The sequence below is a fragment of the Globicephala melas genome, chromosome 4, assembly GCF_963455315.2.
Source record: "Globicephala melas chromosome 4, mGloMel1.2, whole genome shotgun sequence".
In the NCBI taxonomy this organism is placed as follows: domain Eukaryota; kingdom Metazoa; phylum Chordata; class Mammalia; order Artiodactyla; family Delphinidae; genus Globicephala; species Globicephala melas.
The window spans coordinates 136,681,233-136,693,842 of record NC_083317.1 but is presented as its reverse complement, the minus strand read 5'-3'; the positions used below and the strand labels follow the sequence as shown (position 1 = coordinate 136,693,842).

The 12,610-nt window shown below is 43.9% G+C and overlaps 1 protein-coding gene across 6 annotated transcripts in view; it reads left to right on the top strand.

Moving 5' to 3' along the window:
- The window catches only part of TBC1D5 (TBC1 domain family member 5), a 546,696-nt gene that overhangs the window by 518,458 nt on the left and 15,628 nt on the right, over positions 1 to 12,610 (top strand). For all 6 annotated transcript variants that reach the window (XM_060298634.1, XM_060298636.1, XM_060298635.1 and 3 more), the window contains one exon: positions 5,520 to 5,619. In XM_060298634.1, coding sequence (XP_060154617.1) covers positions 5,520 to 5,619 — 100 coding nt within the window. The remainder of the gene's footprint in view (positions 1 to 5,519; positions 5,620 to 12,610) is intronic.

Genomic DNA, 12,610 nt, shown 5'->3' with positions numbered 1-12,610 from the left:
CTTTTCTCCAAACCAAGCGCGCCGGGGTCTCCATTAGTCCGTGGACAAGGACCCTGCTGCCGCCTGTGTGATCACGAGCAGGGCAGCGTGTCAGGGCAGTGGGCACCGCAGTGCGCACGTTGGACCCCAGCCCCCGAAACCTCAGTATGTGAAGCAGAAATAATAGGGACGGAAGGGAGGGAGGGGAGCCTTCCTGCCGGTCCTCCACTCCTGCTGTGCTCCACGCCCTCCTCGACTCAGTGACAGGCTCTTTGCCCGTGTCCCGAACTTTTCTGACTCTACTCCTTTGTTCACTGGGTCCCTGCCTCCTAAAACATCTTCCTTCGTTTCCTCTGAGCCAAGTCCCCCTTCTTCAAGACGCATCAAAAATGCTGCCTCTTCCAGAAAATCTGCCTTCATTTCTACCTCTATGGAGGCCATCTGCCCTCCCCATAACTGTGAAGTTTCTTTTTTCGTATCTGCTGCAAAACTTCCCTGACCCCCCTCTTGGCTTGATGTATAGGTCTGACCTCCTGCTAAATTTGCAGAGATTGGAATACATGTCTCATTTGTTATTATATTTCCCACAAGGGACAGCACAATACAAATGAATATATTTGTTGAAAAAATTAATGAATAAACCATAAACTGCAAAATCTCATCCTGTTATTAACCCAGAAAGAACACAAAGATGTTGAAGCATTTAACAAAATTGATATATATAATCCATATATTATAAAACAATTTAAACACTTGAGACATATAATATGTGAGTGGAAGTGTAATGATGCATCAGCTATCTGGGGGTGAATGGTGGCAGAAGCACCACTTTTTAAAAAGCAAATTCAAAACACATTTCTCCAGATACAGTCCAAGCAGAAATCATTCCGCAAACTAAATGGAACACAGCCAATCATACCTGAGTGTTTTTGAAGGAAAATAATTTAGTAAGCCATTTGGGGTTAGGACTTAACATTGGAAATAGTGAATTTGTCTTAAAGGAAACTTGAGATACGAGGTTATTCCTTGTAAGTCCTAGTAGTAATCAAGCATAAGAAAGAATATATACACATGGGGAAATAGGAGTAGTGGGCTAAGTGACTTGGGTTCTGAAACAGCTTTGTCAACCTTGGCATCACTTCCAGAGAACGTGGCTTACAGAGGAGACCATGTTTCATGTAGGACATGATGAGAGGGTCTACCTCGTAGGTTTATTGTGAGGATTAAATGAGTTCATGCACGTGAAGCGCAGGGTCAGGCCTATTCTAACCACTGTAAAAGGGTAGATGACGGCTGTTTTCCTCTTCTGATGGGACGGCCCTCATCCCTGGTCCTTCTCTGCAGGGCTGCCAGGTCCATCTGGTGCTGTGTGTTGCACACGTGGTCTGCACACCACCCTACTTCATAATCCTCCATCCGTTTCTTGCCTTACACATCAGTTCATTATCCAGAACTTAAGACATTAATGGGCTCTCAAGCCCTAATTCATCTTTCTGGGCTGGACCACATACAAGTTTTAAACCAAGAGTGAATCATAGACCTCTGTATTTAAAATCCATTTTATTGTTTTGACCTGATAAAAAAAATGTTTAAAAAAAGAATAATTGCCTTTATGGAGTACCTGTTCTTTGCCAGACACTCTCCATGTGTTATCATTTGGTCCTCCCACCAATACTGCCAAGTGGGGCTGAGGGGACCAAGAAAGTAAGCAACTTGTTCAAGATTACACAGCCAGTAACTGGTAGAAAGAGGATTCAAACCCAGGTGTGTCTTCCCCTGAATTCCGCCGTTTCACCATCCTCCCTCCTGTGACAGAACATGTATGTGAAAGTAAATATAGTAAGCGTTTCTCTTCATGTCTTATTTATACATAAAAATGACACTAACCGGTTGTTTTTGTAAAACCTCAAGGCAATTAGCCAAGCATCTGGTTTTGATTACAGAGGACCATTAATGAAAACAATGGACTAAAGCTGCCAGTGTCTGAAGCATGTTGGTCGGGAGGCTTGTGGAGCCTGAGAAGCTAAGATAGAAATGGAAAGTCAGTTCTCACAATTTTAGAAGCTTGATTCTCGGCTCTTCTTTTATCTGTAATTATATGAAAGAGTGAAGAATAAATGACAAGCCACCCTTTTGCCTCCAAGTGATGCCATTTCTATTTATAAAGTCTGAGTGATTGTTGAAGGGCTTAGGAATATTTTAAGATTAAGCAAACTCGAGAGAGATCATACACTGAATTTCAAACTTTCAAACGGAAGAGGTTCTTGCGCCCCTCAACCTGTTTCAACCAGAATGCTCCTCTTATCTCATAATTGGGCTTTAGTGTCAGCTTTCCTTTGGGAAAAAAAAAAAGGTTTAAATTAATGAAAACTGCCATTTTCTACAGAGCAGATTCCATTTGTATTGAGGTTGACTCAGGATTTTGGCAAGCAAGACGCTCTTCACTTGCCATCAGTGTCCTACGCAAAAGTGCACGCCTGGAAGACTGTGTCTTATATCCCCGTGTGCTCAGCCAGCGCACGCTTCCGCTGCCATGCTCTCGAGTCTGCCCCGTGCGCTTGTTCAGGTTGTGCACTGCACAGTTCAGAGGGCGCCAGCCTCAGCCCATTTTCCTTACAGTCATGTTCCTACCAGCACGGTAACACGTTTGGAGGAAGAGACCCCCTTGAGCTCCGTACTTCCCTCCAGCTGTCAGTGCCTCACCACCGACAGGCAAGGCCTGCGTCCCCTCCAGCTCTTGTTCCCTCCCAGCTTTTAAAAAGAAAATAAACTGAATACAATAAATCCATCGAGGTAGGAATGACTGCTGGGGATTAAGGCTCCCAAGGGCTTTTGCATTTTATAAGAAGTGATGGCTTAATGCAAACTAAACTAATACATAGAGTAAATAGACAAGAGGTTTTTAAGCCAGAAGGTGGTACGTTCCTCGTGTCCTTTAGTCCATTCCGGGCTCTCAGCACCCCAAATGGTAGCCGAGTGCAAGGACAGACTCTGGCCATACCTGGGTCCCCTTCTTTCGAAAGACTTCCACGAGCTGGCCTCAGTACAGTTTGAGACTCTTCCAGTTGGGTTTGTATCTGTGACACATTGAAAAGGTGACTTGTTCCATAGGAGGGACAGGAGGCTGGGATCAGGATTCCCAGGGCAGTTATTCTTATTTCTTTGTAAGACTTTCATGTACTCTCCCTCATCCTCTAGTTAATATACCTTTCCTATTCCAACTCCAAGCTTGTAAACTCCTTGGGAGCAAAGTATATAACTTCTGCCTTCTCCAGAGGGTGCCAGAGTTAGGCCCAGACTGGGTAGAGGGTTACTGAAGTTGACATGACTTGTTAATGGCAGGACCAGGAATAGAAGTCAGATTTCCTCGTGCCATATACCATTCTAGTGTTCTTCCCATTCCACCCCCATGTCAGTTATCTGTGGCTACGTAACAAACCACCCCCAAACCCCGCTCCTCAAAACGGCATTGTTACTTCTCATAGGTTTACCGGTCAGGCATCTGGACAAGGCTGGGTTAGGCTGCTCTTCCGTTCCACGCGATGCTGACTGGGTTACTCATTTGGCTGGCTTCAGACAGATGGAGCTGAAGGGTCCAGGAAGACGCCATTCACGTGTCTAGAACCTCACTGCTTCTCCTGTGGCCTCTTTCTCTCCATTTTGTCTCTCCTCCCTTTCAGTATCCTAGCCTGAGCTTCTTGACAACTAACTATGGTAGCCCTCTTCCTCTAGTGCAAGCAGAAGAAAGCAGAAGTTGGCAGGCCTCTTACACTAGCCCCCAGCTGGAGCAGTTTGACTTCTGCTGCATCCTCTGGATCGAGGCAAGTGGCAGGCCAGCCAGGATTCGAGGGGAGGAGAAACAGACACTACCTCTTGATGAGTGGAACAGCATGTCCATTGAGGGAGGGAAGGAATGGATGGTGGCCATCTTTGGAGACGAACCACAACCAGGGTTAACCCACAGATGTAGCCTTCTTTCTGTGATTCCTGTAGGGTCCTGATAGAACGGGGAAACTCAAGTTTGTGCAGACACAAAGGAGAAAAAGGAGAAGAAGAATGCCCTGAAACCACCTACCCAAGGCCCCAGTAATCATTCCCTGTCTGAGCTTCTCCTGGTTGCATTTGTCTTTACTGGAGCATCAGAAGAGAGGCTGCTTCGCCTTGTGGGATGTATAAAGTACATGGTTCATGCTTGTGTAATCCTACAGTGGGCATTTCACAGTAATTTGTTTTTAGAGCTATGGCTACGTCTGTTTTCTGCGTCAGGCATTTAAATGCATATTCCTAAGGGCTCAGCCTCCAGGCAGCCGTTAAAGACAGTGCTTTTCAGTGCTGCCTGTGTGTATTGCTTAAATGGGGTACACCTACAAGTAACCTTTTCAACTGTTAATTTCCATCTATGTGTCAAATTATATTCAGTCTCTAAGAAAAAGTATCTCTTGGGAGGTTTCTCTTCCCTTTTTTTTGATGACACAGAGGATTCTTAATGTGAAAAGAAAAGTGTCTAACACTCGAAAATCAATTTGCTAGCCTCCTCCAGCTTTGAGGATTACTCTTTCTCTGAGAAAAACTCCCTTAATCTTTGAAATTTCCTTGGGAACTTTTTTGCATGTATTCCTTTTTTTCTTAAAAAAAAAAAAAAAACCCAAAACCCACATTTTATCCTTTTGTTACAGTTAGATTGTCTTTTACCATTTAGATAATTATCCCACCCAGAGTATTTTTTTTCCTGGAAACAGTCAAATAAATACAATCCTCTAGTATCCTACCAAGAGAGGAAACGTTAAGAGCAGCTAATTATGGGCTGTGGGGACAGAACTTTTCCAAGTGCTTTGGGAAATCTCACGTTTTAAGAGATTATCATTGTCTAGAAAATGATGAGATTTGTCTGAAACAAATGGAAATCTTTGGTTTCTCAAATGTGTGTGAGAAAATGTAATGGTCTTGTACCAGCTGCCTAAGGAGTAGGGTCCACCGAAATCCCATTTACTCTCTCAATTTGTGTGTCTCCACAGTTACTGAAGATATTTTATGTACTTCTGTAATACAAGGTTGTATGGGTAAACATTGACACGTGGCGCAAAGCTGGCATTAAATTAGGAGAAGTCCAGATTTTTTTTTTTTTTTTTTTTTTGCGGTACGCGGGCCTCTCACTGTTGTGGCCTCTCCCATCGTGGGGCACAGGCTCCGGACGCGCAGGCTCAGCGGCCATGGCTCATGGGCCCAGCCGCTCCGCGGCATGTGGGATCTTCCCGGACCGGGGCACGAACCCGTGTCCCCTGCATCGGCAGGCGGACTCTCTACCACTGCGCCACCGGGGAAGCCCAAGTCCAGATTTTTTTAAACCTCCACTTTACCCTTACTCTGGTTTGGTGGTGGTGGCAGTAGTGGGTTTCTGTTGTTTATTTGTTGCTTTCTTTTGTTCTGTCTAGGGCTGAAAAGACACTGTGGCTCTTTAACAGTTCAGATCATTTGGAGGACTTTGGGGATTTTCTTTGATTTTTTTTTTCATTTTCATATCTTTGCTCCCTTCATTTTAGGAAGAAGAATTAGAAGCCCAGATTTCCCTCCTTCAAGGACAGTTGAATGACCTGGATGCCATGTGCAAATACTGTGCAAAGGTGATGGACACTCATCTTGGTGAGTGAAGTACTTTGGCCCTGGGCACACTGACAGTCGCGACAGTAATAGCCCAGCCGCGAGGGCCTGTGTTGAGCGCTTTACGTGAATTATCTCATGTAACCCACACAGCAGAGCTGCAGTAGGTGTACGGTTACTATCCACCTTGTGCACATGAGGAAACTGATGCACGGAGATTAATACAGTTTCCCCAAATTATAACCCCAGTGAGTAGAGGAGAAATTCAAAATCAAGCAGTCTGACTCTAGATTTCAGCTCTTAACGGCTACACTGCCCTTTGTAAATATCTCCCTGCCCCAAACCAAAATGAAATATTGAACTTTCAAGATCAGATGGTCAGCTCTACTCTTGTGCTAACCTGCCTATCATCACTCATGTGATGATTATTTTGACAGTGCTTTCGTTATTTTTTTAAGTATATGTTTTTAACCACCTGTCCAAAATGCATGTCCAGACCCTGACCTTTTCTTACTTCTGACTGTGTCTATACTTTAAGAAATGTCTTTAAAAAAAAAAAGAAGAAGTCGTCTTAGTTTGAAGTTGAGTTTATATGTGAGTTGCCCATATGTCACATGAGAGAGTCTTCAGGCCTTATTCTCTACATTTGTGAAAGTTCTGTACTTTATATTAGAAGAGGCCTCTGCTGGACCACCTGTGTATTGCTTCAGGAACTCCATTCTGCTTGCAGAACTTTTATAATCCATACTGTGGTTATTTTCAGCCCACTTATGGACATCCTTTCCCTCTCCATTCTCCAGTGTCTAGTATCTGTAGTTTGGGAGCAAATTAGGAAAACAGGACATGTAATCTCATGGAAATGGCCAGTATGCTGCCTGGTGAGTGTGGAGAAGTGGCAATACCAAGCACTGTGAGAAATCAGGACGTTCCCCACCTATGAGGGGAAACCAAAGAGAACCTACCAAGGCCTCTTCCCACTGGCAGGGGCCATGAGAGTGGCCCATCTGTGGGGCCTTCGCTGAAGATAGACTTTATGTTTTTCTTCACTTTATTCCACAAATATTGAGCGCCTGCAACATGCCAGGCCCTTTTCTAGACACTGGAGAAATACTAGTGAACAAAACAGATGAAAATCATGTATATTTCACAGCTCAATCCTATTTTTGACAATTGAAAACAGCCATGTTTTATCAGTTTCGTGTTTATCCTTCAGAAATAAACTATGTTTGTACAAACCAGTATAACCCTGCACTTACCCTTTCAGAGTGCAAGTGGAGCATAATCCTCACGCTGCTCTGCACTTTGATTTCTCGTTGAACACTATATTATGGAGAGCACTTCTGTATGAATACAGAGAGTGGCCTCATGCTTTCTTACACCTGCATTGAATCTCATTATATGGCTGTATCAATTCACTTAACCCCAGACTAATGAGCATCTAAGATGTTGCCAATCTTTTAACATTACAAATGATGTTAAAATGAAGAATCTTATGGAACCTTTCACACATGGACAAGCATATGGTATAAATTCCTACTTTTCACCCTTTAAAGGAGTGTTTAAATAACTGTTGTAAGTATAAGACAGCCCTGAAGCTCAGTCCTTGGTTTTCCTAGACCCAGGGAGCAGTTGTTTGTAGAACATGAAGCTTATTATAGACAAACACTTTATGTAGGAATAACAGCGACAGCCCAGGCAAAATCTAATCATTTGAATTAGCCGAGTAATGGAGACAAAGGCAAAGTGAATTCCTGGTGCCCAAATTATCCAGATAATTAAGTTCCTGTACTTGACTTTGCGCTGGCAAGTTGGTCTCAATAATAAATCAGGAACACAATCCTCACTTGCCTCCAAAATTCAGCCGTCCTTCCTCTTTTTTAGAAGAATGAAAAAACTCAAGAGGGATGAAGATAGACTTTATACCTCAGATTCTATCAGTCACCGAGCCTGCTGGGTCCTGAGTCCATGACATGTGGCCAACACGGCTGTCGTCTGGATGTAGCCTAAAACATACTGGCCTGGAGCCAGTAATACACGCTCTCTTATGGCTTTAGAGAGGTGCTTGAACCAAGTGTCGCGCGGCCTCCCGCTCGCTGGGCCCTGTTCTATCCTCCGCCTTCTTTCTGCTCTCTTGACCCCTCCTCCAGAGAAAGGGCTCAGGAGGGGGAAGCTGCAGGACAAACCGCGGTAGGTGATCAAAAGGGTAGTATCTGTAATCACAGAAAGAGACGTTCCCCGTCACACCTGCTTCCACCCCCTTCAAAACTCTATTTATATGTTTCTTTATGATCACTTTTTAAAATTCATATAGAATTGATTTTACATGAATCTTATAGCATCACAGTTTAAAATGCATCAAAAAGAAGGGGGTGGGATGAATTGGGAGATTAGGGTTGACATATGTACACTCCGATGTATAAAATAGATAACTAATGAGAACCTGCTGTACAGCGCAGGGAACTCTGCTCAGTGCGCTGTGGTGACCTAAATGGGAAGGGAATCCAAATAAAAGAGGGGATGTGTGTATACGTATGGCTGATTCGCTTTGCTGCGCAGCAGAAACTAACACAGCCGTGTGAAGCAACTATACTGCAATAAAAAAATAAAATGCTTCAAAAAGAAGTAACGAAGAGGTAGTTTATGTATAAATAACTGATATGTATTACATAACTAGTTTTAGTTAATTATTTAATTTTAATTTTAAAGTAAGTGTGGGCGTGTGTGTGTGCACATGCACATGTGTGTATTTTTTCCTTCTCCAGCTAAATGGGTGACCTTCGTGTTACTTGATTTTGGGTTTTGACCAAAGTAGGAGAACAAAGAAGTGACTAAAAAGATGTACTGGAACTCTAGCAAAATCCTAGAGTAGGATATTTCCAAGTTGTCGGGGCCACATAGCAGCTTTTAAAGCAACTTTACTTAAGCCTCAGAATTTTCAAACAGCTTTTGCTCTGATTTTTGTTCTTTCAGTCAGCACCAGAAGAGCATTTTCTCATTGCATGGGAGGGGGAAGCACTTTAATTAAAGAAAAGCCCATACCCAGCTGTGAATTTTCAGCTAACCACAAAACTAGATTTGTTTTTGTGTATATGTTTCACTTTCAGCCAGAATCCCTTCACATGGCTGTCGACTTCTTTTTGCCATACAGATAGCACGACTGCATTTTTACAGTAGGGTTGAGGGTTGCTACAGAGAATTCGTGGCCCTGGGGCTGCAGATGCATTTTATTTCATCTGCATATATAACGCTGGTTTACTAAAGGGTGTTCCCGGGTTGTAGGCAGTTTTGACTGTAAGCAAAAATTTGAGGAAAACACAAAGATTAATTGAGGTGAAGCTCTTGATCTACTTTTTAAATTATATCCTTTAAAAATGACTTTAATACCCTAGTATTTTTTCCATATGACCTTTTCTGTTTTTCCTGATTATTAAAGTAGTTCAAAAATAGGCACAAGTGAAAAATCCATGACTACGTGATTGATTATAATATAGTAATGCAATCTTTATAAAGATTAAAATATTTATTAACGTAAGGAGATGTTCATAATATATTAGGAAGTGAAAACAGCAGGTGGCACAATAGAATATATTTGATGTGAAAGTAACCATTAACAGTGATGGCCTGAGTGAAAGGAAGATTATAGAGGGACTTTCTAAGGGACCTAGTCTTCTATGCTTGGAAAATCTGTAGATGCCTTAAGTGCGTGTAACTAGCACCTGGGGGTCAGTCTTTACACTGCAGGCAAGAGTCAGCTGTAAGAGCGGCTACAGTGGTACCTGAGAAGGAGAGACAGCCTCGTGGGCATCAGACAGACACAGGGTTGAAACCAGGCTCCGTCACCTGTGAGATCAGCGTGCTTATGATCGCGTCCACATATATAAAATGGAGATACAAAGATCAATCTCTTGCCAGTTGGTTGCCAAGACTGGTATGTTTTTAAAGCCCAGCACAGGTTGGGTTTTCAGCACAAATCCTCCCCTCTTTCCCCTTAACTCTTAACTGTCCCTTCTGGTGGACGAGCCTGGGAAACTCAGCCAGCCCATGACCAGAGAGCTGAGTAGCGACTGGTCTCGGGCCCCGCCGCGAGTTAGCGGGAGAGCTGGGAACAGTACCACACTTCCCCAAACCTACTCGAATATTCCTCCATCAAATCATGCCAAAAGATGCTGGATTTTTGGATCTGCTGGTCCTCAGATTAGGTGTGTGAGCTCTTTGAGCAAAAGCAGCTTTGTCAGAGCCCAGTGGTGCGTCTGCAGGCCACCGTGGCATGAGCCCCCCGAGGGCCGTGAGAGCGGCCTCACATACTCATCCTGGGAGTTACTGCTCTGCACCCTTTTCTAATGTTAATTATTTTCACTAAATTCCTTTCATTTCAAGAGAATGCCATATCAGCCTATGTTATCATCAGACAGGAAATAATATCTTAAAATGTCAAGTACAGTTGAAGGCTATTTTTATAACAGAACAAATACAGAGAAAAGCATCTCAGTTAAAAATTAAATAAAGGCATTTGTTTAAATGGTCCTTTAATTGTAGAGGTAATAAAATTGACTGGTTAGCAGTTATTTCCTTATAGTTCTGGAAGCCAACCCTGAAAAAGTATTTGTCTTCTCAAAACTCTACCAAAATTCCCATTTCATTACCTCCACATAAGTGAGCTATGTGAATTCAAAGATTTAGAGACAGGAAGTGAAAATCTGTGTTTTATTAAATCTAAACTTTTCCTGTCAACTTTAGAAGACTTTTTCACATGTTAATTTTTCTGTTGCTATAGTCACTTCTGACAGTTGAGCTGAAAACCATTGACAGCAGGAACCTCCGTGGCTGAGTCAGGCTATTTTTAGGTTTGCCATCGTTCACAAGTAATTTAATTGCACGTGGCTGAGCTGCCTGCACTTCTCTGATCTGTGAGCAGCTGGGCTGCTGATCGCCCTGCCTGCTCCCAGGGGAGGTGTTTCCCCTCATCTGTTTGGTATTTACACTAGTTTCCGGCAGCTTGCCCTTTCATTGGTGGTTCACACAGACAATGGGAGGGTTAAATGCAATGAATGAAGGGAAATTAGAGTTGTTCTGTAGCCCATAGGATCTTAGACTGTTGAAGATGTGGACCCCCAACAGGCCGTCTCGGCCGTTCTTCATTTCACAGATAAGGAAACCGAGGCCCGGGCAGAATGAGTGACACACAGCTCGCCGGTGCCAGGGGCCCAGACCCCATCCCAGGCCTTGTACTCTCTTCCACTGATGATCCTGCGGAGGCCACACTCGAATCAGTAGTGGGACTCCAGATCTGCTGCTTTATGGCACACATCCTTACTGACTTTGTACTTGTCCTAACGTTTATACAAGAATTAGCTGTAAGAGGAGGCCACGTTTGAAAATCAGTTTATTAGCCTCTGCAAGAACTTTATGCATCTGATTTGCTGATGTTTACAAAAACAGCGTTCAATTGATGTCTTTGGAAATGTTCAGCAAGCAGTTAACTAATGACATCTGAGAAACACAGAAGGAAAATGTGATCACCAGACAGCTTTCCCTCTGTCAACCACACTGTGATAAAAGCTTCTTGTAATTCTTTTAAGAATTTGAAACACTGCATTTAATTGTGGGTAGCATAGTCCTCTGTAGAAGGATAAGATATACTTCACCTGGGGGTCTTGTTAAAAATGCAGATTTTGACTCAGTAGGTCTGAGCCGGGGCCTGAAGATGTGCATTTCTAACAGCCTCCAGGACACCTGGTGATACTGGCCCATGACAGACTCCAAGCAGCAAGGGGCAAGAGAATTTATGCAATCGGGGCAAGATTCAGTTAATGTATTGCTAGCGCTGTCATGCATCCGTAACCCCGCACTGCAGGCACACGTGCAGGAGCTCTGTGGGTGGAGAGCTCACAAGCTCCCTGGCGACATTCAGTGCTGTTCTCAGCCTCTTTCCAGCCTTGCTGTCTTGTGGAAGGCATTTTCCACCCGGTTGTATTATCAGAAGCCTTGGAAGCATCTTCCTTGCACCAACCCTAGACCTACTGAGAAAAACTTAGCCAACTGTACGCTACCTTATCCTTTCCTGGCTCAGAGAACACATCCCTGATCACGAGGCCTCAGTATGGACGATTCATCTTGCATCCTTTGGTTTTCCATTTTATGGCTCTCTCCATTTTCCCACATGCTTTTCCAAACCGAATATCTTTCACTCTCTTTCTCTTTTGAAGATCATTCCTAAATCCTTTGTCTTTCTTAAACTGTGTCTGACTGCAACACCTGTTCTTCCCACCTCCATATCAGGCTGCCTTTCCATCTCCTCTAACCCCGGCCTCTCCAGCGATGACCCAGGAAGCAAAAGACTTGTCCCCCCCCTCCCCCCACCTCAGTAGAAACAGGCTTGCCACCAACAGCTCGCAGGCTCAAGGACTTCTTGGCCACCACAAGCGTCTCATGCTGAGCTGAGGGCTTGTGAGTGGGGAGAGGGGCCCCGAGGCGGAGGTGAGGAGGTTCGTGTTCACTGCCATGGCTGTGTGTCACTCCCAGCTGAGGTGTGGCACTTGACTGTCCCCAGTCCTCAGGTGGGCAAAACCTTATGGCCTGCAATTCACAAAGAACATATCCATCTTCAGCCCAATTCAAAGGGTCTTGTCTGACTAAATGATGTTATTTTAGGATGATCTTAGCCAAACTTCTATCTCATTGCTCCCAAACGAGACGCGGTGGTTACAGAAACCCCAGGATATTTCCTATTAGTGAGGTCCTAGCTGTGTTTCTGCTTTTATTTTTAGAAATATGTATTCTGGCAAAGGCATCTAACCCTTACTGGAGCTTAGAGACCTTTTAAGTTGAAAAGTGTGTGCAGAGTCTCTTCTGCTTGACCCAAAGGTGGCAGCCGTATCGTGAACAGGATAGATTTTACCTCGAAGAGCCGTGCTTCTGTGCCAGCCTCTGGCCGGCAGGGAGGGAAATCCTGAGAGAAGAATCAGAAACGGTTGAGACCAGTACAGATTTGGAACTCTGTGCTGAGCACACTCAGTTCACTTAGGAGAACTGT